Source organism: Gallus gallus, chromosome 5 (genome assembly GCF_016699485.2).
Source record: "Gallus gallus isolate bGalGal1 chromosome 5, bGalGal1.mat.broiler.GRCg7b, whole genome shotgun sequence".
Taxonomy (NCBI): domain Eukaryota; kingdom Metazoa; phylum Chordata; class Aves; order Galliformes; family Phasianidae; genus Gallus; species Gallus gallus.
Window position 1 is genome coordinate 29,939,190 of NC_052536.1, and position 26,464 is coordinate 29,965,653.

At 34.7% G+C, this 26,464-nt stretch overlaps 1 protein-coding gene across 1 annotated transcript in view; it reads left to right on the forward strand.

The window, feature by feature from the left end:
- FMN1 (formin 1) overlaps positions 1-26,464 on the forward strand; it is a 116,892-nt gene that overhangs the window by 19,055 nt on the left and 71,373 nt on the right. The window contains exons 3-5 of the mRNA NM_204423.2: positions 1,006-1,067; positions 17,229-18,028; positions 20,428-20,578. Coding sequence (NP_989754.2) covers positions 1,006-1,067; positions 17,229-18,028; positions 20,428-20,578 — 1,013 coding nt within the window. The remainder of the gene's footprint in view (positions 1-1,005; positions 1,068-17,228; positions 18,029-20,427; positions 20,579-26,464) is intronic.

The following is a 26,464-nucleotide window of genomic DNA, read 5'->3' on the forward strand; positions in this document are numbered from 1 at the left end:
AATATACCATCAGATGAATTTTGATTTGGAAGCCGATAGAAGTGGAGCTTTAATGATCTAAGAATGAACTCCAGTTGCTTGTTAAGAAGAACCATAGCATCTGGGTCAATGTCTCAAAGAAGACAGGCTTCTCTTAGATCATTTTACAACTGTAATGAAAATTCTGTTTTCTTCCTCTGGTCAGATATAGCCACAATATAGTTTGAGGGAAACAACAGCATGAGATGTGAGTTCTAGTCATCCATTTGGTAATTCTACACTTTTACAGCCATCGCTGAAATGGTATAGTCAATTCTCAGCATCCTCCAATTTGCCCATCATCAGTGCTCAGTATCATCCAGTTTTTCACTGCTGACTTAAATTTCTCTGGCTTTGAATTTCATTCTTTGGATTGTGATAAATCTTTGCCATATCAGAGTTGCTCACTATATGGTATAGTTTTTCTGGCAAGGTACCCATCACTGTAATCAATCTTCATTTTGCAGAATTCTATGTATCTTTTGCTGCTGGGTACATTTTCAGGTCTTTATTCATGTGTGTGACTAGTCCTCTATCCGATTCATGTGTGTTTAGTGACTGTATATTTTCAGCTCTGTTTAAAATACTGTATTTAATAGATGCTTTTATAGAATGTGAATGTATGCATGTATATGTAATAATATCCTACCAGCTCTGCTGTTATTAGCAGAGATAAACCTTTTGTTTCCTCTTGTTATTCCAGTCTGACATACCTCTACACAATCATTCCCTCTCAGCATGGAATACTTCCTTTCATTATCCTCTGTTTTCTGTAAAACCACTGAAAATCTGGTCATGTGATCCTAGAAAAAAAAAAAAAAAACACGTTAATTACTGTGTTGACATTTTCTTTTCCCTCACCATTTGCAGATCTATTATTTGAGAACCTGCATCTGCGTTCTGGACTTCATGGTGTATTATGAAATATGGTGTGTTGAACATGTGTTCGTTTCTGACTCTAATGGAATGTACTTTTTATTTCTACAGAGTACCAAGCTGCCATTTTGCATTTAAAGAGGGAACACAAAGAAGAAATTGAAACATTAAAGGTATACTTTTGTAATATTTTTTTCTCTTTACCTGTCTGTGCATTTTATGGATTTAAATAGTGCAACATATTCTTTACATCAAATGTTAAAATATTCTTTCTTTCTAAAGGTTGTTTTTGGTTTGACTGTAAACTCAGAATTAATTTAATTATAATCTATGCACATACTAACTGTTTTCTTATTTCCCCTTCATAACTTTGCTTATTTTTGTTCTCACATGACACAGAGGACAAATTCTTCCTTCTGTCTCAACAGTGCTTTTACCTTTGCGTAATATTTTAAAGCACTGTCATTTACCTGCTCAGCCTTTCTCTGCAAAACATACTTCCATAAAAGCAGTTTTATACAGTGTAATATTGAAAGTAGTTTTAGCCTGAAAAATAAGCACAGTAATTGCATTTGTGTGACTGCCTGGAATTTTGTATTGTGCCCTCTTTATTAACGCCTATTTTCATAAACATAGACTTGACCAACTATCTAATTGCCGATGCTTAATATCAGAATGCTTAACATTAGAACTCACTTTCTCTTGACATGATTAACTCTGCTAAGTGAGGTTAAGAATTACAACAAGGTGTTTTTATCATAAAAGCAGGAACTTAAATACCAGTGTAACACAAAATGAATTTGTTGAGCAGTCTGTCCTACTTTAAAGAAATAATAATGGCATTTTCCTTCTCTCACCAATTATTAAATATTTTAAAGCATAATTGCGTCAGTTCTAATAGAGCTCTCTGTATTACAGAGTATTGATATCTGCTGGCACAAAAGCTAGGATGTAATAGTACAAAACCTTTGAAATGGAGAAGTGTTAGTTCCTTGAATAGGTGGGGTGGAATGGTGGTAGCAGCTGGTGTTGTAGAAAGGACTGCTCTGCAATAAGCTCTCTGTTCTGCTAGAGTGAAGTGCATGCTTTCCTAATAAGCATCTGTTAAAATTCAGCACAGGGAAGTGCACGCTTGCACTGGAACTAAGAAAAGCAATATTGTACAATAAACATTTGAAATATTCTCTTACAAAGAATAGTGTCGCTCTCGCACAAGAACAGTGCATAGATGGAAATGGGATTTACTGTTTTTTCTGAGAGATTGTTTCAGAGAATACACAGGCTTTGTGAGAGAAAAATGTGTTTGTACATCTCCAGCAATCCTGGAAACAGTAGAGACAGAGCAGACAAGTACTGGTAACAGGAAAACTGAAGCTTGATGTGACCCTACTTGCTGTAGAGTTATCTCCTTCGAGTTTTCACAAAATTCAGATATTTTAGTCATAATGTGATCTTCCCAATTCCACCCTTCATTAAAATAATGTTGGTATTGCACATTTTGTTTTCCATAAGAGCACATCTAAAGAAACTGGAAGAGAAGTAGATTCATTTGACTGCTTCTCACAGCTTTGAAAATATACTCTTTTAGTATTAAAAGAAAAACAAACAAACAAACAAAAAAAACCAAACCTGGATTATTTGTGTTTTCCTGAAGGCATTGTTACGTCTTAATGTTTAGTTGTGTTCCTGTGTTATCTTGCTTAGTAGTAAGGAAGCTGTGAGTTGATCATTTTCCAACAAGTGGAATTGTGAAGTAGCTTCCAGCAATGAGTACACCATAAAATGTTACTGTTTTATACATGTGCATAAATATAACTTGAAATGAGCTGAAATGGAAATATTTGCTGTTCATGAGGTAGAGGGATAATGCAGTTATAGTGTCAATTTCTGACAGATTGTTTATTGTTTACTTATATTGTGTATGTTTGTTTGGTGGTTACTTTGATATTTGTCACTGTTTTATCTCAGACCAGTTAATTCCAACAGAAAAGGCTACAGGGTCATTTTGTAGAGCTTTTGGGTAATGGCAATGTTGTACTAAATTGGATCACAAAAATAATACCTTTTTTTTTTTTTGTGCAAAATGTCATTAAAACAAGACTTTCAGAATCTCATTTGGGATTTTTTTTTTTTTGTTAAATTAGAAGTCATTAGAGACCTTTCACAAAGTTCTGTTTGTCAGACTAATGATTCGTAAGAAAAAAGGTGAATTTTCATTTTATAATAAGAAATACACACTTTATGAATAATACTGGTTTTGACCTGTTTTTTTTATTGGTGAGTCTGAATGTCTTCATTGTCTCTTCCTCTTTGCTTCTCCTACCACTGCCTCTGTACTTAGCAGAGTGCTGCTTTGATTTTTGGACCTCAGCCCAGCCTGGTGTAAGGCACCAGGTTCATAAAAGATGCATAGTGACTAAACTGCTGAGAAATGATGCCTTAGTATGCCATTTCCAGCAGTTAAGGGTTTCCTGAAACAAAGTCTGCACTCAAGACATACAGTGCTGATGAATAAATGATAATATTACATGGTTCCAGGACTTCTGGATTCAGTGCCATCTGAACAGCTCTTTCTCTGCATGTCTACGGCAATGAGTTCCTCATACTAGAATGTGACCCTCTGTAGATGCATCCCTTTTGTATGTACAAGCATTTACAACTGTTTACTTCCAGGAACATATAGGATACCATCTGAAAAATTTTATATAGTACCAATATAATAACCTAAAAACATGCTTAGAATGAAAATACTGAAATTCTATACTCTTAATATGTCTTTTGTCCAAGAAAAGTCAACACTAAATTACTCATTACATGAAAAGAAGGTCGACTCTTAGTACATTGAGTCATTTTTTACAGTGAATGAAATATGAGAGTCAAATGCTGCTTACATGGTCATGTTGCATGAACACGTAAAGGGCATGTAATATGATCTTTTATTTTTCCATTTTGTTTTGTATGTTATATTTTTTCCTTGACTATGTGAAGGAAATTCACAGTGGTTTTTACTCTTTAAGAATTGTTCTGTAAACTTTCTGTGAAACAGCCTGGAGTGAATCCAGAGCTTTGTCCATACAGCCACTGTGAAAGGGTTGTTGTTTTTCTAGGTGGCTGAACTTGCAGGAAGTGTAGCAGTCCCAGGGGATGTAAAACACTCACAGGAAAGGAAGGGGAATGACATACACTCTGTATTTTATAACGCTACCTTTATGTTCTCACAGTAACAAGAGGCTTTTATTCTTTTTTTTTTTTATGACACTTGAAATTAATTCTAGTCATATAACATTCACAGTAATTAACATCAAAATATCGAATCTTTATCATATACAATGAATAGCAGTCAGAATAGTTCATATCTCTTGATAAGTTCATTAATGTCTATAATTCAATTGAAACATCCTCATAAAGGTGAGGCATATAAAGGTTTATATAGTAGAAATAAATACTTAGTTTTTACCCATTTAATTTTAACTACGTTTACTAGTTTGTCTCCTCAAAGAATTTCGGAATTTTCTCACCTATTCTTTACTAAAACGAAAGGATGCATTTTTAAGGCATTTTTAAGGCTTTGAACCATTTCGCCTGTGCTGCTGGAGTGTATTTCCCTATAATGCCGCCAGGTGGCAGCAGAGCCTTTCTGCTGCAGGCCCCGCAGAAGTAAATTCCAAGTTTCTCAGTACGCGATAGTAGTCATCGTCATCACCACAGTATTTTGTCCTGTAGAACCATGTGCGCAGTATCTAAAAACCAAGGAGATGAAAATTACTTAACATTAAATCAAGATACTGTAAAGGGACTGCTGAATTCCAAATGAAGGAAACAATGTGTAGGTAATATTTTAATTATATTAGTTAACAGCATAGGAAAGTACCATTTATAAAACATGTTGAAAAAAGTTAATACTTTTCTCCTTCTTCCTTTTAGCACACAGGTACCAAAAATCCTCTTTGGTTACACACAAGTTTAATATTACTTTTGGATGATAGAATCAAAGTCTTTATGCTCTTCTTTAATTCTGTACTTTATGCATGGATCTTCTATGTCATACAGTTTATTGCATTTCCACCAACTCACTACATCTTTTGCCACTTACCATACACAGAACACCAGAATCTTTAGTTTTAAGTCACAGCTTTTTGTGAAAATATTATTATATAACAATATAATTATTATTAAATAAGAAAATATAAGTTATGCATATTACATGACTATATTTCATACAGGAAAGTATATGTACACATAAATAACAATCTGTGTTAGATAAATAAGAAAATCATAGATAATGCATAAATTATATAATATATATAACATAGTAATACATAATAATACAATAATACATGATAGATTATTATCTATATCTATATATAGATATATCTAAATATATTATATATTATATATATATAATAATAAAATAATTTTTAAAAATACTCCTTCTAGAAAGAAATACCTGCAGATGCAACCAAGACAGCTAGAATGGCATTACTGACACCTAAAACATAGTTAGCAGCAAAGCAGTGGTGGGTAAGTGCCCATGACATCATGAAAGAGTGGTCTGGCCTCATTTGTAGAGGGTAGCATGGGGCTTTCATAGTAATTTTTGTGGTCTCCCTAGTAATTTTTGCGTTTTTGCAAAGGGTTCAAGAGCTATAACGTAGAATTGAGTAGGAAGTTTCCTTTTCACAGAACTTGCTTAACTTTGAAATTAATTTCATATCATAAGCTGAGATTAAAGACCAGGACCTAAAAGTCTCGCAGAGAAAGGAACACAGAAAGGAAAGTCATAACACCAGTCAAAATTGTCTGATAATTTCAAAATGATTAATTTTTATTTTGTTCTGAGATCACAAAGGCATAGAAACATTTCCTTAGTTACTGAATGAAGAAATAAAGCTTTGCCTATGTGATGACATCTTCATTCTTTTCACAAATCTATTTCTACATCTGTTATGCTACACGGTTCCTTTCCTGGCCCTTTGTTTTTTCACTTTCGGATTTGTTTTCCCTCACGGTCAGTGTGCCTCCCTTTGTGAGTGCTTCCACTGCTCTTTAACTGTAATGAGGATGTAACAAAAGATCTCCCTGATACCGTTTGGAATTTGTACTTTAATTCTGGAATGCGGTGATAAATAATATTGAAAGTTGCTGTGTGACAGAATGCTTATCAAAGGAAAAAAAAAAAAAAAACCTCTTGTGAAAGTGGGTAATTTCACTTTTGACATTTAAAATGCTTTTTATTTACATAGACAAGTAGAATTCCAGCCTCAGAAGCAACAGCAGAAGTTGGATTTTTTAACACTTGATCAAAACATTTTAACATACTTGATTTTTTTTTCCCCTAAATCTACTCTTTTTTGAAAGAGTCTATACCAATGAAGTTGAAAAGTTTCTGATGCTCATAGGTAGGGATCTCAAATTTTTACCATTGCTCCTCTGCCCATTGTTACATGTGCTTACATGAATCCTTTCTTAGGGATAGGGACTCCACAATTTGTCAGAAGTCACCGTGTTTTGAAATCTACATTTAATCTATTGGGGTCAGTGATGAATAGTGTTGAAAGCTCTGATACGCTGGAGTACTTAACAAAACAATCTTGAAGGACTGGACAATATGCCGACTTTTCTTAATGCTTCAGGATGCAAAGATTAATGTTTTTAACCTTTATAAGATTAAATGCATGTGTAATGTAGCTAGTTGCTTTGTGCATTCTTTGCTGGATTTTCGTGTCCCAACATGTACAAATAAAATCTCTATATGGTGTATGCTTCTGTCTGGTGACACTGAGTTGCAGTCTAAAAGAGCAGCCAAGGTCAGCCAGGGTTTATTAGTCAGTCTTTCCTAATGAGTTCTTTCAGGCTTTTCAGCATTTCCATGTGTTGTTACTGATGAAGGTCTCCCAGCTTGTGGTTAATCATTGATACTACTCTTGCTTAACTTGAAACATTTCAGTCTTTTGTGCTCAGCTGTGAAATGAATAGTTCTACCACTGTGCATGCTTTGGGTGCCTTTATGAATCTTCTTGGCTACATTGTTCTCATGAAGGCATTCTCCATGTTTAACATGGAGTATTTTTGCAGTATGTGACAATAACAATACAAAGATCAAGAAAAACATAAAAAATATGAGAAAGAACAGACTGAAAGCCCATGAAATTATGTTAAGATGACAGCTTCAGTAGACCTATGACTTCTAGAGAATAGCAGCAAGATTATCTTTTGAGTATGTATTTCTTGAAAATCACTCTAATGATAAATTTGCATGGCCAGTAGTAGAAGAGGTAGAGTAGCAGACTGGGGAATGAGAGCAAAGGATAAGAGCAATAAAACAGTAACTTTCTACACCATACATACAACCACAGAAAGAACTATTGAGAAGTGCTTCACTTTACTTGGAAGCACGTGTTGTCAATTGTATCTTCATTCAAGGTGGAAGTATGGAATAATTCTTCATGGTGTACGAGTTAATTTCTTTCCAATACTTCCTCATCTTCCTGTTGTCATAGGTAGTGCTGTAATTTTTTTCCCCAGAAGGAAAATTAGTTTCTAGTTATTTGTACTGTTTTCTGAAAAGGCTGCTTTTTTATCTCTGGAGACTGACTATTTTACTCATTACTAATTAAGTAATGTGTTAAATATATCATAGTGAACTTCGAACAATGTGAGAAAATTGCCTATTTTAAATTTGGGAAGATGGAAATTTCATGAACTGTAAATATTTTTTGGCACTGTTGTATTTCTTGAAGACAGGACATGAATTACTTGTACCACAAAGATCTCTCCAATTCAGTCAGTGCTTACTTATATCTTAAAAACTTGTAAATCGCACTACCTATATCCATGTCATAGTCTATAAACCAGTACTTGGTAGTGTTGTACGTAGTTTTGTGCTCTTTTGTGCAAAAATCTCTTTCTCCTCCTCCACTGACCTTGTTTATAATTGGTGTTTTTCCCATTAATCATGTGTTTACTTTACATTGTCTGTGTTTTTTGTTTGTTTGTTTTTGTTTTTTGTCAGATAACTTGAACATCCAAGAGGACTTTATGTCATTTTCTTTCAGTACATCTTAGATTGCCACCCTATTATTTTCATCAATGCAATTTTACTGTAAGAAGTGATGTTGTTTAGGCTTCATGTCAACTGCAGATATGTTAATCCAGGGATTACTCCATTTACTAAACAACTTAATACAAAACATGGTATTAGATAGTTAAAATGTGTATAGAGTATCCAAGACAATTTATAGCCTTAAAAGATTGGCAGGACAGCCCTCATGCTCAAATTTAGACACATTATGAAACACTTTACTTAATTAAGGTTAAAATGAAAGTCTTCTAGAAAAAGATGCATTATTAAAGAACAAACAAACAAACAAAAATCCTCCATTTATCATAGTTTGTGAAAACCAATTTATCCCATCACCTTGAGCTGTGGAGTATGTGCTAGGGAGAATAAACTACAACACATAGTGTGAACATGACGACATTTAATTTTGACAGATTTGGAAGACCTCTGTAACATAGGAAACAATTATGGAGAAGAGACATTAAGTGAAATGTGATCATACAAGTGTAAAAGCCACTAGAAATTCAGTAGTATGAATGTTCCTGATACCATGACCCTACCGCTTTGATTTTGAAAATATATATCCTCATGCTAAACTTAGTAGCTTTTTGAAATTTACTGCACCAGATGTTTGTTTGGATCTAATAACTGTAAGCCTTATCTTTGAATAATATGCATTATTTTCTTTAGTTTGACTAGCAAAATTCCCTTTCGTAAGCTCTAATGTTCTTGGTTTTAGAATAGGGATCATTTTGACAAGAATGTATGATTTTCTGATAGAGGGAAAATCTGTCTGAACTTGTAGCTTACCAGCTTTGGAGACAGAACTGTTATTTCTCACATTCAGTAAATACTTCTGACTTTGCAAATCTGGTGCTTTTTGTACCGATTGCATCTTTTTATATGTCAGTTCCACAAAGCCGTCAAGGATTCTGAAACCACTGAAGTTATTATCCAATAACACTGGGGCAAAATTAAGTTCTACTGGTTAATGGGTGGGTGCCACAATTTACTCTTGGCAGGGGGGGGATCATGCTTACAAGGATGTTCTGAAGTCAAAAGCTAGGAGCTTGTCTCTTGAGTCTCTTTTTGATGAAGGTGCAAAGTGAAAGTAAAACCCTGGAAGTTGAAGCAGAGCATGTATGCTGGAAAGTTGTGTGTGAGAGGTGACAGAAAATCATGAGCATAGACAGTAGGATAAGGCCGGCAAGCTGGAGGGGGAGAGAAGCAGATGGGAATGTAAGGCAGAAAGCTGCTTGTAGGAGGTACATTGTAACAACTGGGATCTGGTGTCCGAATAAAGTTTTTACTTGTAAATTGAGTTTTCCCCTGAATATGTATCATAGGATTAATACAATCTATTCAGTATTTGTTTTTATTCTTGTTGGTTCGTGAGTGACCGAGGGAGGTCATCCTCCTTTGCTTCGTAAACAAAATGTGGTTTGAATATAGATGGTTTTATTATGAATTTTACAATGTCACAAATTTTAATTTGTTAGTGTTTCCTATGTGTAAATTTGACTTTACAAAATGTGTTCAGATAGGCATATATTACTATTACTCTTTCTTTATATACAGAGGCCTAATATGTGCCTTCTGATTCAAGATATTTCAGAGAAAATTATTGGAATGCTCAGATTTGCCTTTTTATGATTACATCAAATTTCATTTTTAATTTACTTTGCACCTACAAGTTGGACACCAGAATCTCAGGATAGCTGCTTAGAAAATCAGTTGTATCATTGATTAACAGTTGAAAAACACTTGAGCTAAAGTGGGTCGTGATACATCTCACAGGAACTTTGCAGTTTGTGCAGGTACAGAACCCGTTTTGGCAGTTTAGCATTATAATGCCTTTATTGGAATACTGTTCCCGAGGTTCCATGCTTTGTTGAGGATGCACCTTTGTGCTTCAGCACACACGAAGCAGAAGTCTTAAAGCTTAGCGTTTTTCCACAATGCAGTTTCTGTTATTGTGTGGACTAACTCTCATCATGTTCCCTGAATGAGAAGCTGGTTATGTCAGAGAGGAAGATTCATGGAAACACTGATCAAGAGTGAGCAATTTAAGGTTGCTCTGGCAACCACACTTGTAGTTTTCCCTTTTGAGCAATTGACCAAAGCTGTTTTGGGCTTTAAACAATTTTTAAAAACATTTCCTGTATTCAGAGTCTTGTAAAGGGAGTGTCTAGCATAAAGTGATAGTGCATACTTAGCATTTACTATACATTAGTTTAAAGTAGCCATGTCTTTTACCAAATTAGAGGGTCATTTCCAAAATAGAACTTTTACTACTGTGAGCCAAGTAGAATCTCTGAAGGCCAAAAACTGTATCTTAGCTATGTGTACCAGTATGTTTACCTGCTAAGAAACTCTATCAAAGGCATAGAAGAAGACTGGTTGTAAAAACAGTGATGAGTTTTCTTCAGAATGTTACCTGACTGGTAATTATTCTGTTTTTAACCACTGACATTTATGATAATATCTGCAGAATTGGGAGCTTCCTGGTTAAACTGAGGTGGAAGTTTTGCAAAGTATCTTGTTTGTAGCATCTCTTTACATAATTTGCTTTGATAAGAATATTTGAAGTTTGTATTCTTTCTTTAATCAGTGTAATTGAGGCAAGTATTATATTGTCACTATTAAAAAAAAAAGAAAAAAAGAAAAAAAAAAGAGAAGTCTGCCCTGAAGTTTGCCCTTTCATGAAGTTGTGAGGAAAAGATTTTTTTTTCCTAGTAAGTATGTACCTTAATAAAAACTTCTTTTCTGAATGTGAAACTGACCACAAAGGTGACCTCTACCTTCATTTCTTTTGCTACAGAGAAATGAGGTAGTATGTTTTGTAATATATTTTATTATACGTTGAAGAACAAATTGTTTCACCAGATGATCAGTTTGTTTTTGTTGAGGTTCCTCTCTGTAACTCAGGTGAGGAAAGTGATATTTCCTCCCATAGCTAGGAAGTGAACGGCTTGCTGCAGCTCAAAATGTTTTAGATGTTTTCATTGTACACGTGTACTCTCTATACATTGGTAGAGAGGGCAGTCATTTCATCAGTGTAGGTATTCACAGATTTTTTTTGAACAAAAATTACGCTAATGAGGAATGAAAAGCTTTGATTTCTAAAAGTGCAATTAATTTTATTGAGTATGAGATTTAAGAACTCATAGCATCGTTTTGCTGATTATTTCCTACCGCAAAGTACTATTCACTGTTACCTGTTATCCTTCTACGGAAATATAATTATGTCCTTACTTACTATTTTCCATATGCTATACTTATGCTGCTTTTTGCTTCAGCTTACTTTTGCCTCAGCCAAATCATTCACTGAAGCTTAGAACACAATGCATATCATTACTCTCTCATGTCGTTACAAGACTTTGTTATAGTGACTTAGGCTTGGAGTCTGGCTGCCAAAGAAATTAGTTCTTTATAATGTGAAGCAATGTTGACAGTAAACTCTGCTTTCCTCTCCACCCCTCCCCAAAAGAAAAGGAAGAAAAGAGAAGAAAAACAAGATTGCATTACAATTTTGGCAACATCAGCCACACTAATAAAATCAAATTCAATGTTGTTTTACGACTCTGAATTTATGTGACTGCATAGGATCAAAGGGTTTGTATCCCACTGGACTGCAAGGTCTATAGTTCATGGCAAAAAAAAACTCATCAAAAAGAGCATTTTAGTAGTAAGGCTTTTCATTTTAATCAGCCACACTAATAAAAAAGCTGTTAGGTGTCCAAAAGCATTCTCCCAAGATCAGAGACAACTTGCTCTCTACTACAATCAGTTTTATTGGATCCATACTGCCTCTGTAGTTTCAGTCACTGAAGCTTCATCTTCATCTTGTTTTCAGTCATTTTTCACATTGTTTTCAAATTTTATGTGCCAAAGCATTATTATGAATCGGTAGCAGTAATGAATAATTTGATTTTATGGGTAAATGATGGATAATGTGACTTCTTGGAAATTGCAATCTAAACAAATGATTAACAAAAACAGAATTGAAAATGTTGTTCTGTATTTTTGTATGTTGTGTTTTAAAATATTTTAATAATACCAGTATTTTTTTTTCTTCTTCTTGGGTATAATCTTTGAACTCCAACAGAAATGTTAGCATTCTTGTATCTATACAGACTTAGCATCTTAGGCAGTCCTAAGACCAAGGTAACAGAAGCACGTGAGAAACGTAGTAGAAAGTAAACAGAATGTTTATAACAAGAAAGGCTTTTGTTACTGCATTTGGATTCTGTGTCAGTTGTTCATGGAGCAGCTTCACAGCTTGGTGATGAATTCTTAATGCAGGTTGTAGTTTCATTCTTCAAGTAGCTTAGGCTCAGAGAAGATCTATACAATACATCATTTACTTCTGTTGATGTGCTGCATGATGAACTGCCTCATTCCATTCTGCAGAAATTTAAATATTTAAAAGGGTTAAAAATATGGAGAGCTTTTGCCAATGAAATGTGTCAATTTTGTCCATGAATGTGTCAGTTTTCCTTGACATTTCTGTCTCAATTTAGCTTGCTATCCCTTTATTTGCAAGCCATGTGAGATCTATTTTGGCTGGCATAAACTAACTTACTTTTGGGAGATGCTGCAAAGATCTCTCTCCCCTTCTGTATGACATAATGCTTCTGAAGTTATGTGGTTTCCTGTAGCTGCTGTATATTATCTGTCCTGTGGAATTCTGGTGTCTGTGGTGTTTTTACTGACATTACTTGGCAAAGGGTACTTGTGCCTAGAAGTTAGAGAATCTGAGTCTTTTGTAACTTTCTACTTGATTTCTTTTGGACATGTCCAGCTTCATTTTCAGGGCAACTGTTTCCCTTGGAAGATATGGATCTGATGGCAATTGCTGTCAAAAGAGAGTTGAGAGTGGCACTACTCTGTTACTCTGTTACCATGCTAATTTGCATTAGCCTAAATATTTTAATGCATGTGGAAGATTTTTTTTCCTTCAGCACTTTATGTTATATTTAACAATCTTTTATTCTGTAGGGTACAGTAGTCATTGCATAGTGAAATGGTTGAAACCAGCTAGTATTAACTTCAATCTGTTTTTTTCATGCTTGTGGTCTTGCATTTTTTATTGGTCCATTTTTAGTTAACAGTTGCTTTTCTTTAAAATTTTGAATGGTTCCCAAATACTAATTTTATTATTTATTTGTCAGATTCAAGAAGGGTTCAGAGTCCAGTGAGATTTTTTTCTGTGTGCACAGATGTTCCACAGGGGAGTAAATCACCGACCAGGTGCAAAGGTTGACAGAATGGCATACGTAATTATGTACTATGATATGCTGTGAAGTACAATGAGCATTATTAGAGATAGTTTGCATATCTTGAGTTCTAAGAAATTTCAAGGACTTAAGAGGTGTTCTCTTCGTGTGTTTGATTAGAAATTACAGGAAAGGAGAGATTTATGCTTAATAAGATGGTTTATCTCAGTAAAATTGCATGTAAATAGGACAGCTGAGGAAAAACGAAGGCTGGGAGCTATGTATTCTATAACTGAACTCTCTATATGAATTAACTTGTAAAATCTAAAATAGTCAAATGGTAGCTATTAACAGTGAAAGGACTGAGGGGATGGGTGTATAGATACAGGAAGAAACATCTGTATTTTCAAAATAAATATTTAAATTGTCAAACTTGATGTCAACTATTGCTTAAAATGTTAGATAAATTTTAAGTAATTTTTTGTCCTATATGTAAGCAACCACTTTGATACCATAAAAAGAATCTACATGTTGCAGTGCAACTTTAGTATGTTGTAATATTTTGCTATACTAAAGATTTTGTATTGAAAAATTACTTACTCTAAGGCTGTCTTTCTTTCTCAACTGCCTAGATGCTACTTATCAGTAAATAGTTAAATACTAAGAAAATATAGAGAAATATTGTTTTCTATATGTTGGCTGTGATCATATTTGATCCCAACTGTCTTTGTTATATTTTCTCTGTAAAGCTCTGTATTTGATATATTTAAATTAAAAAGAGAATAGTAGTCTGTATATATAGCTTATACAAATATTTAGAGTACTAGGAATGTTTGAGAATGGGCAATCCATTTTACATATTTTTTGCTATCAACTATTAGTATAACATTTACTGTGTATCCTTGAATATGGTGATACACCATATGTAACTGATTATATTTATTGAGGTATTTGTTAGAAAGGAATTTTGATTTTTATGTAAATTGGCACAGACTTAATTTTTTTCTTTGAAAAATTCTTTGCTAAATCTCTGATTGTTGTTAAAATTTAAAACAAATGTATGTTTTTTCAAGGACAGAGATTTAACAAAAAAAGACATTTTTCTTCTTTGTCAAGACAATGCAAGAATAAAAAGTGTGAACTCTTCCAAAAACTGAGGATGAAAATACTTAGAATGAACAAAAAGTCAGAGGCTGTCTTTGAAAAATGTTTTTCCTGTCTTTTCTATGCACAGTACTTTGATGACCAAATACTATTAAGAAAAAAAGCTGTGAAGTCTATAAAACTTTTTTCAGCAGCAACTCAAGAATTCTTACCTTCCCCCCACCAGAAACATTCCCACTTATGAAATAGTACATCCTCAGATACTTGGTGTCTTCTTTGTTCTGTTTTTTCAATTTTCATGGCTTGGCATAAGTAACGAATTAGATGGAACAACCAGTGTATAAAGTCAGAAAAAAAGAATAAAGTTCAGCTCACTTTCTCCGCACTGTGTTGATTTTCCAAGCTAATTAGAGTAAAAACGAGTCAAAGCGAATTCTTCTCAGTTAAAGATGTAATCAGTCTCTGATATACATAGAATGGTTTATTCAATGATGACGTGCCATTTTTGTGCAGTCACTTTTTGGAGTAGAATTGCACAGTAAACAGTAGTGGAAAAAATGTTAGTTCAGCATTTACTTGCTGGTTTCCAAGTCCTGCATGTTGCTTTCTCTAAACAGTGTTCTAGAAAATGTCTTACCATTTTAGTTTTCAGGATTCTTTTTAAACATTTGTAGTGCTAATAAGCCTTGCCTAAAAACAGTGCAACAGCTAACTTTTCGGTGTAGATTGCTGTAGAGAAATATGGCCTCTTTATATTTGTAGATACAAATTGTTTTAAAACTTAGTATCTGAGTAATTCCATATCATTGCTGGAAAGTCTTCCTTTGTCCATATAAAATAGCATTATGTAGAGCAGTAGCAGAACAAATATACTTGAGTTAATAGCGTTGAATTGACTATACAGACTACAACTGACTATACTGGTCATATTAACTTAGTTGTTAATCTTTGTCACAAATCTTTGTGACAATCTTTGTCACTTTGGCAGAAAAATTATCCCATCAGTATTAAGATATTTGTTTGTCTATTGTCATTATCATTTGAAAGACATTTAGATAACCTACACTTTGCATTCTGAATGAGAGGATATAATCTCTTCTGTGGTTAATTTTGTGCTTTATGATCTTAGTCTGTAATGCTGGATGGAGGTAGATAATACTAACTCAGATCTGACCTTCTGCATTTGAGAATAATGCTTCACATATTTCTGAGTCTCATGGAACCAAAGCTGAGCTGTCACTAGTTGTTCAGAAAAGACATACAGCAGGTACAAAAAGTACTGGAAGTCACTGGAAGTCACTCATACAGCAGCAGGACTGGACGGAAGTGGAAAATACACCATTTTGGTTATTTGCATAAATATAATGTATTTTAGTAAGAGAAGAATTTTTTTTTTAATAGATGTATTTTGTTCATATTCTAACCAGGGTATACCATTAGGGGTATACTTTTAGGAAGGGTATAATGCAGACTTTCTAATGTTTTACATAAATATTAGCATATAAGAGAACTAAGAGTCAGCTGGATCATTAGCTTTTGTGAGGTGATTTTGCTCAAGGAAAACAGATGGTGTCCTGTTCCAATGGCAAATACTAGATAAATATTGGAAAATCAGACTCATTTGTGAGTGCAGCTGTACTGATGAGGCTTTAATAGGCATGGCCCTGTTTGATCAGAATCAAAGGTGTAGACCTCTACAGCCTGAGTTCTGAGTGAGAGCAGAATGAGCAACAAAATAATGCTTTTAATGGACAGGGCTGGGCCTAAAAGTGTGATGTTTTCAACCTCTTTAAAATGGGTGTTGGGTGGAAACAGACAACCTGTGGAAGAATAGAAAAAGATGTACCTTGGACAGGAAGGCTAGTTTTAGAGATAAGAGAAACAGTAATGTTGAAAGAACAGTTGACTATAAGCTGCATTTCATCTTGCAGAGAAAACTTATGAGATACAGTAAGGTATTTTTCAGCCAAAGAAACTGAAAGCAAGCAGAAGGGAGCCATTGTCGAGAAAGGGTGAAGGCAAAAGTTGATGTACATAGAACCTGGAAAATGAATACTGAATAAGCTCCCCCAGATTTCAGAAGTGATCATGAACAGAAGGACAGCATTTTTTCTCAAAATGAACACCACAGCAGGACACCTTTGATTTTTATTACATATGTCATATCTATTTATATATTTTCATACAGAGCTGTTGACTCATGATCAGTTTGTGTTCTGCTGTCTTTTGCTGGTCCTTTTCGTGCAGAATTGCCATCCTGCTGATTCTACCTTTTGGTGTCTGTGTGCAGTGCACTTTTATCAATTTTAGCAGGGGTTTTTCAGATCAGTTTTGAATCTGATTTTTTTTTTTCTGCATTCAGAGACTGTTATTTGGTGTACTAGCATAGAATTGTTTTCATATGTAATATCTATAATGACTGCATAAAAGGTCTTACCAAAGTAAGGCAACTTTGTTCTGTAGCATGTTGCTATGCAGATTAGGTTTGCTGAGGAAATACTTTCAAATTCATAATTGAGATCTGATTTCAGCACATTAAAGCATTTACAGTACTTGAGTATATGAATTTATCTGTATACTTATAAGTTTTTTCTGAGCTAGCAACATGAAGGAATAAGATCTAATTGGGAAGTACCTGTCTCTAATCTGGTATCTGTGACAGTAATCTGGAGAAAATAAATCTTTACTGTCATAAAAATACAGTCAGCTGAAAGTAATGTGGGGTGAGGGAGTGTGAGTACAGGAGGAGGAATATTTGACAAAAACTGGAACGTGTCACTGACTGAATGATGAGAGTCATGGTCACAGCAAGGAAACAGTGATCTTTCACATGGCCAGGCCAGAAGGTTTAATTTAATATATTTCCTGAAAGAATGATTTAATGCTATAAAAAGTGAGATGGTCAAGAGAGTAGAAAAACATTCACTGAGGGGTTTTTTGTTGTTCTGCAGTCTCAGTTTGAACTCAGGGTATTCCATATTCGTGGAGAACATGCTGTATCAACTGCTCAGCTTGAGGAAACCATTGCACATCTGAAGAATGAACTTGATAATAAATTGAACAGAAGGAATGAAGAAGCAAGGGATATTGGCGTTTCTACTGAAGATGATAATCCACCAAAGACATACCGAAATGTATGTATACAGACTGACAGAGAAACTTTTATAAAGCCTAGTGAAGAAGAAAACAGAGCTGTGAAAAACAACCAAATAGTACCCAAAAAGCTTAATATTTCTTCTTTGACACATAGTATTTCTACCCAAGGTGAAAATAAGGACAGTTATGATGTACCATCTTCAGAAAGTGTCTTATCTTGCCAACCAAAACAAATGCTGCCTCCGTCACCACCTCCTCCACCACCACCACCTCCACCACCTCCTCCACCACCTCCTCCCTTCTCTGATTCTTCACTACCAGGTTTAGTTCCTCCACCACCACCTTTGCCAACGGGTCCAACTTCAGTGACACCTCACTTTGCATTTGGGCCTCCACTGCCTCCTCAACTTTCTGAAGGCTGTAGGGATTTTCAAGCACCAGCACCACCTGCACCACCACCACTTCCAGGGTTGGGACCTCCTGTTCCTCCTCCACTGCCTGGATCCGGGTTACCTCCACCCCCCCCACCCCCTGGACCTGGGCTGTTTTTTAATAGCACTTTATCTTCAAGTCAAGGTCCTCGGAAACCTGCCATTGAACCTAGCCGTCCCATGAAGCCTTTGTATTGGACACGGATACAATTGCAAGGCAGCAGGTACAGTGAATTTATTTGGACTTAGTTTCTGTCTATATGCCATGATATGACATTATGTATGCTATTTAAGACAATAACAAGAAGTGAAAATACATATAGAAGCATGGAATTTGTATGTATTAACAAGAAAACATAAAGGAATCGGTTATAGAGGCCTAATAATAGATCACAAGAAATTATTTTAAAATGTTAAATATAAATAAAAAATTATGTGCATTATAACAGAAGGAGCAGAGTGTAACAGGGGGGGTCAGAGTACCCCTTGAACAACTCTAGTGAAAGAGCAACCAAATATTTTAGTGGTTTCATGACTTAGTACTAAAGAAATAAGAAGTTTAAGAAGTTTTTTAGGAGATGAAAAATACCCTTTTTTTTTTTTTTAACTCCTATTAGAAAAGAGATAATTAGAATTAAAATTGAAATATTAAAATTTGGTCAGGTAAGAATTTTGAGTTTTATTTACTTTGGCTCTCCAGTTATTTAAGGTGATGCTATCTTCAAAGCACCATGTCAGCTTCTATTATTCTTGCTCTGGAAAAAGTAAACTTGAACTTCACCTCTGTGTATAGTTCTAGTGTAACAGGAAAGGTGAGGTATATGCATAAATACATGCTGCAGAGGAACCTGTAGTGTAAAACATCTGGTATAAAGGAGGTGCAGTACTGACAGAGACATCTGTAGTTAAAACAGTTAGTTTTATTTATATATTTCTTTGATTTTAGTTCACAGATTTTTGACTGAATGTATTTTTAACACAAGTAATAATTTTGGATTATGTTTTCTAGTGTAACCAAACATAGGAAGTTATATCAGTTTATATTAGTTTGAGCATTTTGATTTTACTTTCCCAAAATTACTTGTGAAAATTAGTGATCTGCCAGTTGGTCCAAAAATAAACCTTGTTGTGTTTTTTCCTATTAATTTACTGAGATCAAAATGTCCCTTCTGAAATGTAGATGGTTCATCAAGTTTTTCTGAGTGCAAAATAGAGTCTAAGTCATAGTTTCCTGATGAAATGCCAGATACCAGGTCCAGTGATTCAGCATCATCATTCTCTGCACTAGATCTGAATTTTTTTTTCAACAGTCTGCTGCTCAGAGCAGGAGCTATCTCAATCCTCGAAGTTCTTCTCACAGAGCCAAAAAGCATTATTCAATGAAATCGTTGCAGCTGGTGTCAGAAAAGTGAAGCTGTTGAACTCTAGCCACTTCCCATGATACAAAATATGTTTCATCAGTGGATACTCATGGAAAAAATAGAGTTCCTTAAACATTTACCAGAATAAATGTATGATTGAGTATTAAATAAAAACAATCCTAAATTTCAGTATTAATGTGGCATTTAGAGTCCTTTTCTCCATTACATGGTTAGACATTACTTTTATTTATTTATTTATTTGTTTGTTTATTTTGCATATTACATCTAATAAATATATGTATAGTAACATCAGCCATTCATAGTTCATAGGGTTTTCCACAATGTTTGTGGGGTTTTTGTTTGTTTGTTTTTTGGTTTTGTTTTTTTTTTTTTTTGGTGGTGGTGGTGATGTTTTTTTTTTTTTTTTTTTAATAGCAACTCATTTCATTGCCTTTTAGTGACATCTGCTGGAAGAAGTGGGCCCACCTTCTACTGATAGATATGACAAAAAGAGCAGTCTGAAGATAGTTGAAGTGCTTTGTTTGAAGCACTACAAATTATTTTTCCTAAATCCAGATAAAACAAGAGTATTTTGTTTAACATGTTCCAAAGTGCAAGCAGTGATGCTTATCTATATTATATCTGTTCCTGAAAGATGCAGGTAAAAAAGGAAAGATAATCCCCATGTAAAATTTGAGTGATATGGAATATTGATTAGTTTTCCAAGATATAGGTCACTTAGGTTCTAGTTTCTAACACCTGAAACAAAGTTACAAATGAGCACAAAGCATCTGAAGCTAACATGAAGCAAGTCAAGACCTCTACAAATGCTCTTTAAACGTTTGAAGAAAGTGTTATCGCTATTTGTTGATTTTGTTTATTTTTATATGTCTAGGGAGATTATTGGGAATTAGTCAAAAAAGCTGCTGTTGAAATACTCCTAATCCTAGTTGAAGTGGCAGAGATCTCTAGAGCTGTATTTGCACAAGCTGCAGTTGCAATATATGGTAACTGTGCAAAAACAAACAAACAAAAAAACCTATCATATGTGCACTTTGATAGTTTAGCAGGTAGTCTACTAAGTAGCTTCACTTCTTGGTACAGCCTTCTGAAAAATATTTTGACTCCTTACAACAGTAAGATACAGAGAAAGAATGCTGTTAGCATGCTAGCAGTGCTTGTTTGAGTTTTAAGTCTATTGTTGATAAGGTTTTATTAATAAATATGTAGTATAAGTTTTATTATTATCTTTTCCTTTATAGGAAAACTGCCATACCAACACTATGGGAATCACTGGAAGAACCTGATATACTTGATACTACTGAGTTTGAATATTTGTTTTCCAAAGATACCACTCAGGAAAAAAGAAAACCATTGTCAGAGACTTACGAAAAAAAGACCAAGGCCAAAAAGGTATTTAATTTTTCTTTGTATTTAATTTCTTCTTTATTTTTCTTTTACTGCTTTGTTTTATATTTTAAGAAACTTCATTTTTATTTACTGTTGAACTAGCACATAATAGATGGCTTTCTAAATGCTGTTATAAAACACAATAAGTAACATTGGTTGCTCAACTTTAGATTAAGAATTCAAATATATCACTTAGTTTGGAAGGTTTCTTCCCTTTGAAGATGAATGTTCTACATCGTGGTGAAATAGAAAAAATAGTGCATAGAAGAATGGAATAAAAGTTCTAACATGTATCTTAAAGTACCAATATTTCAGGCCATGTCTGAGCTTGCACTTATTCATGAGTAAAGATTACCATTACATCATTCTAGTAAGATCTATTTTCCTTAAATTTAATGTTATTGAGAAAATAAAGTACTATGGAAGATAGGAAAACCACTCTTACATGTTTTGAATGAAGAATGCCAAATAGCTCTTTGCTGGTATAGCTCAGTAGCTGTGTCAAGAAGTGACAGGGAGACCATGTCTATGATGGATGAAAGTTTGTGCAGCACATGTCATTATGGCATACTCTGCCTCAGACATGGTCAATTACAGAGAGAGCTTGCTCTTCTCAGTTACTGTGTGCAAGTAGGGCAAAGAAATTTTCTGAACAATGACCAAGTAATGTTTTCCTAAAACAACATATATATTATAAACCTGTTTGGCTGTGTGTGCATGTGAGTGTGTGTGTGTGTATATGTATGTATATACTGTATTATAAATCTATTTGAGTTTACCTGCTGGGAACCACAAGAGGGCTCTTTACGTGTAAGCTATGCTATCTACCTTTCTTCATTTTGACATACATAAAAAGTGAACTTTCATAAAAATTTACCAGAGAAAATGGATTTTTCAAAACTTATTTGATCATAAACTTAGTGTAGTAATTAATGAGAAATGTCAGTAAGGCTTCAAGTACGTGTGGTGTGTAGTGATGTAATTTTAATGGAGAAATAGCATGCACAACTGCGTAACTTTTTTATTTCAAAATCTCAGTAACAAAGTGAATATACCTGCTTCCCCAGGTCAGTGTCAGCAAAATAGTTTGGGAATTAGTTCTGTTTCCTGAAAGGTGAATATGCATGATTCCTTTTCCTTATTGCTTTGTAAACTAACTTAGTTACAGCAGTACATTTTTTAATAATCACTCTTAACTTTATCCAGAATTGAATTGGGTAGTAGTTATTCTAAACAATATATGAAATAATGGAGTAATAATTAGTAATTATTAGTAATAATATTATTGCTTGTGAGTAACCAGTGTATTTTCTTACAAAGATATATTCTGTTTTTATATCAGTGTTTGAATTATTTTGTTTTATTTTTAAAGTTATTACTTTTAAGACTAGGGATATATTTACTGAAATTATTGGAATAAAAAATGTTCCTTGAAAATGCTCCATAAAAATACAAAAATAAGTATCCTGACAGAAAAATATAGACTTTATCTAATACTTTGCATTTAGTTTGGTACAGCCGATGGGATTATGATCATGGTGTTACAAACCATGAAAACCATTGCTCAATAATAAACTTTCTGTCGTTTGTTCAGTTGAAAAATAAATCAGCTTTTAGAATTCAAATTAAATTTGAATTAAAGTAGGCACATAAGCATTTCATATTTTTAGTTTTGTCTTTCCTACTTTCTTTGTTAAATGAGTTGTGGTAGTTGAACATTTTTTTTACAGACGGTTCATCCTCTTCTGTCTCCCTGTGTTTCCTTTGTTTCTCTGAAATCCTAGATTGTCTGCATGCTAGTTCTGCTAGCTCCAGTGGATCAATCTTAGTGGGCTGTGAGTGAAATGATAGTAGGGAGGCATTTTATTTAGTTACAGATATGTTTAAAAGTAGATAAATGGAAAACTCTTGTACATTAATGTCAAATTATCAGCTCTGCTGGTTTCATTTGTCCTTTTACATGCTTTTTTCAGCATTTGTATTACCTTCATTCTAACAATTATATCTACTAGAGCTTTAGTAGTAATCTTTTTCTTTGTGACAGTACAGAAATATATGCTTGTCTGGTCTTAAATATGGTATGTTATGGTATATGGAGTTCTGTAGTCTGGTTAAAGATGCTTTATACAGGTGGCACGGAAGAAGAATCTGATGATGTTCATCATGTGTCATCAGTATAGCTGATGCTGTATCATTTGGTGTTTCTTTGTAAATTCCTGTTTGGTATTTTGTAAAAAAAAAAAAAAGAAAAAAAAAGATAAAAAGCCGTCCCAAGTAAGATAGAGAGACAGCTTTAAAATCTGGACCAGTAGTTTGTGTTTATTTTATTTAATACTACATGTTACCATTGACCTGTACATTGCATTAAATCTCTTCTCATCCACACCACTTAGTCCTGTTTCCCATCAACTTCTACAAAATGAGTTTTGCCTGCTTTGTATTTAGAAAAATGACAAGCCAATAGGGGGTGCAGGATCCCATGCTAGAACATTGCTTAATACTTTTCTTCTTGAATGAAAATTAAATCAGTGCCTCACAATCAAGTTCCATACACAACTGGAAGATCTTATCATACAAATTCGAGAGGAATAGTTTCTCATTTAACTGAACTGTCTTTAAAAAAAACAAAGTGACTTTAAAAGTTGTGGTCTTGTTGAGTTATGACTTCTTTACTACCTATTTGTAGTTTCCAATAAGATCATACTCAATTTATTCTCATAATTTATTTGTATTTTTTTATGAAACCTGTCAGAATAATCTGTATGCCTAGTCTGTGAAATCATAGGATCATACAACCATAGAATTGTTTGAGTTGGAAGGGACCTTTAAGATCATCTAGTAGGAACCCTTCCCCCCACTATAGGCAGGGACACCTCCCACTAGACCAGGTTGCCCAAAATGCCATCCGGCCTGGCCTTGTATGCATCCAGGGAGGGAACATCCACAACCTCACTGGGCATCCTGTTCCAGTGTCTCAGCACCCTCACAGTAAAGAATTTCTTCCTAATATTTAGTCTAAATCTACCCTCTTAGAGTTTAAAACCATCTCCCCTTGTCCTGTTGCTACCTGCCCTTATAAAAAGTTCCTCCCCAGCTTTCCTGTAGGCCCCTTTCAGGTACTGGAAGGACACTATAAGGTCCCTCCAGAGCCTTCTGTTCTCCAGACTGATGAGCCCCAACTCTCTCAGCCTGTCCTTGTAGGAAACATGCTCCAGTCATGAAATGAATGTTTATGAATACATGAATGCTTAAATGAATATGCTAAAATGCTTAAATAAATGAATGCTTAAATGGAAAACATCACTTTAAAGCTATAGAACTTTCACTTTGTTTTATTTTTATGTGTTTGTCCACATAGCAGATCCCTTATGAGAACTCTGATTGCAACATTCACTGTCAACTATGCTTTTGTTGCTTATAACTAGACATCTACAATTTTCAGCCAGAAATGTTTAAATCTTGACCTGCATAACTGGAAATAATGATCTATTTTCCAGTGCTATTTTGAAAGTTATAATCTGAGTATATATTTATATTTGTGTGTATCATTATATGTGTAAGAAAATGCAGTATAAAATTATAGTATATATTTATAATACAGAAGTATTTTATACACATGCATATCTTCACTGTCAAGATAGTAGAATACAAAGACGATTCTGTGGGAGTCAGTGCTAGCTCTGATTACCTCAGGATCTTCACTTACAGAATCATAGAATTTGCTCAGGTTGGAAAAGTTCTGCAAGATCATCAAGTCCAACCACAGCCTAACTATTCTACCCTAACTTTTACAACCCACCGCTAACTCATGTCCCCGAGCACAACACCCAAATGGTTTATAAACATATTCAGGGATGGTGACTCAACCACCTCTGTGGAGAGCCTATTCCAGTGCTGAACAACCTCTTCTGTAAAGAAGTTCTTCCTGATATCCAACTTAAACCTCCCCTGATGCAACTTGGGGCCATTTCCCCTTGACCTGTCACCAGTGAGAGAAGACCAACCCTGCTCTCACTGCAATCATTTTACAGGTATTTGCTCTCAGTAAGTTCTCCCCTCAGCCTACTCTTCACCAGACTAAACATTCCCATTTCCCAAGCCCTTCACAAGTTTTTTTGCCCTTCTTTGGACCTGCTCCAGCACCTCAGTGTCCTTTCTGTATTGAGGTGCCCAAAACTGAACACAGTACTTGAGGTGGGGCCTCACCAATGCTCTGTACAGGGGCAGGATTACTTCCCTAGCCCTACTCACCACAATATTTCTGATGCAAGCCAGGATGCCATTGGCCTTCTTGGCCACCTGGGCACACTGCTGGATCATATTCAGCCAACCGTCCATCGGTACACCAAGGTCCCTTTCTGTCAGGCAGCTTTCCAGCCACTCCTCCTGAAGCCTGTGGGGTTGCCTGGGGTTGTTGTAACCAAAACGCAGGACCTGGAACTTGGCACTACTGAAACTCATACAGTTTACCTTGGCCCATCAATCCAGTCTGTCCAGGTCCCTCTGTAGTGCCTTTCTACTCTCCAGCAGATCAACACTCCCTCCCAACTTGGTGTCATCTGCAAACTTACTGAAGGTGCACTTTTCTATGACCTGGATACTGGAATATTAACTCTTCAACTACCACTTTGTTGCAAGAGGCTGCATACATTTTGAATTAGACCCTTTAGAAAGTTCTTAAGTGTCTGAGATGTGCTTATTCCTATTTTTCAGATCATAAGTTTATATAGTTAGTCTACCTATCTAAAAGTAACATGAGTACAACAGACTAGGTGGTAGTTTAGCAGAAGTGATCTTGGGATAGTAATGGATCACAAAGAGGATAATGAGTTATCAAATCATTATACTAAAGAGGAAACAAGGCTGGTAAATAAACCGAAGTGTTGCTTGCAATACAACCCATTCAGTCATGTTTCCGTTAACAACAGCATCTCGATTTAGGCACTAGCACTCTTCATTAAAAACGTTTACTAACTGTAAAGAGTCAAGAAAAGTGGGAATGATCAAAAATGTAGTAGTAGTCTCTGAGAAAAATTCACTGATTATGATTGTTTAGTCTAGAAAAGAGGAGGTTGATGTGGGATAAAAAGTAAGTGTCATCAAGTGCATACAGCTGCTGCAAAGAAAAATTATGAAAAGCTTTCCAAAAGTAAGGATACTGAAAGATTGTGGAGCACTTTTGGCTAGGGAAAATGTGCTTCTATATTGGGAGATCATTAAGAAAATTTATTTAGAATGGTACACATATAGTTGATAGTGTAATGAAGTACAGAAATGCTTTGGATGATATTCTGAGTGCCTTTCCACCATCATGAATCTCAATTTAAAGTAAAAAAAAAAAAAATCCAGTTTCTATCCATTCTCCTGTGGATGGGAATGGCTGCCTGCCTCCTTTTTCCAGTGAAAGTGCTCCATGACTCTAAAGCATATTGCTTTTGTGCCTGCAGAAATTGGTTTACTAAGTCAGTTACAGTAGTTGCTAGAGACTGTCATCCTGGTGTGAGAATGTAATTAGCAGAACTTGAAATGCAGTCATTAAAAAATGACACATTGTAACAAATGTATGGGGAAAAAATGGAAGGGAAGTTAAGAACCTTCCAGCAACAATAGTGCCTTAAAAGTACTGCATAGAGGGAGATTTTTTATAGTCATATATTAACTTATTTGGGAAAAATAAAGTACCTTCATTTGATACAGTATAAAAATAATATAGTTTAAATGTTAATATAATTTAAATGAAGGTCAGATGTACCTCCTGGTACACTTATGTACTCCTGAAGTTTATTATGGTCATGCTTATCTGGACAGTAGAAGCTCTACGGGGTGTTTGGCTGCGCATGCTTCTTTGACCATACACGTCTATGTATTCAGCAGATTTGTTAGAACCAT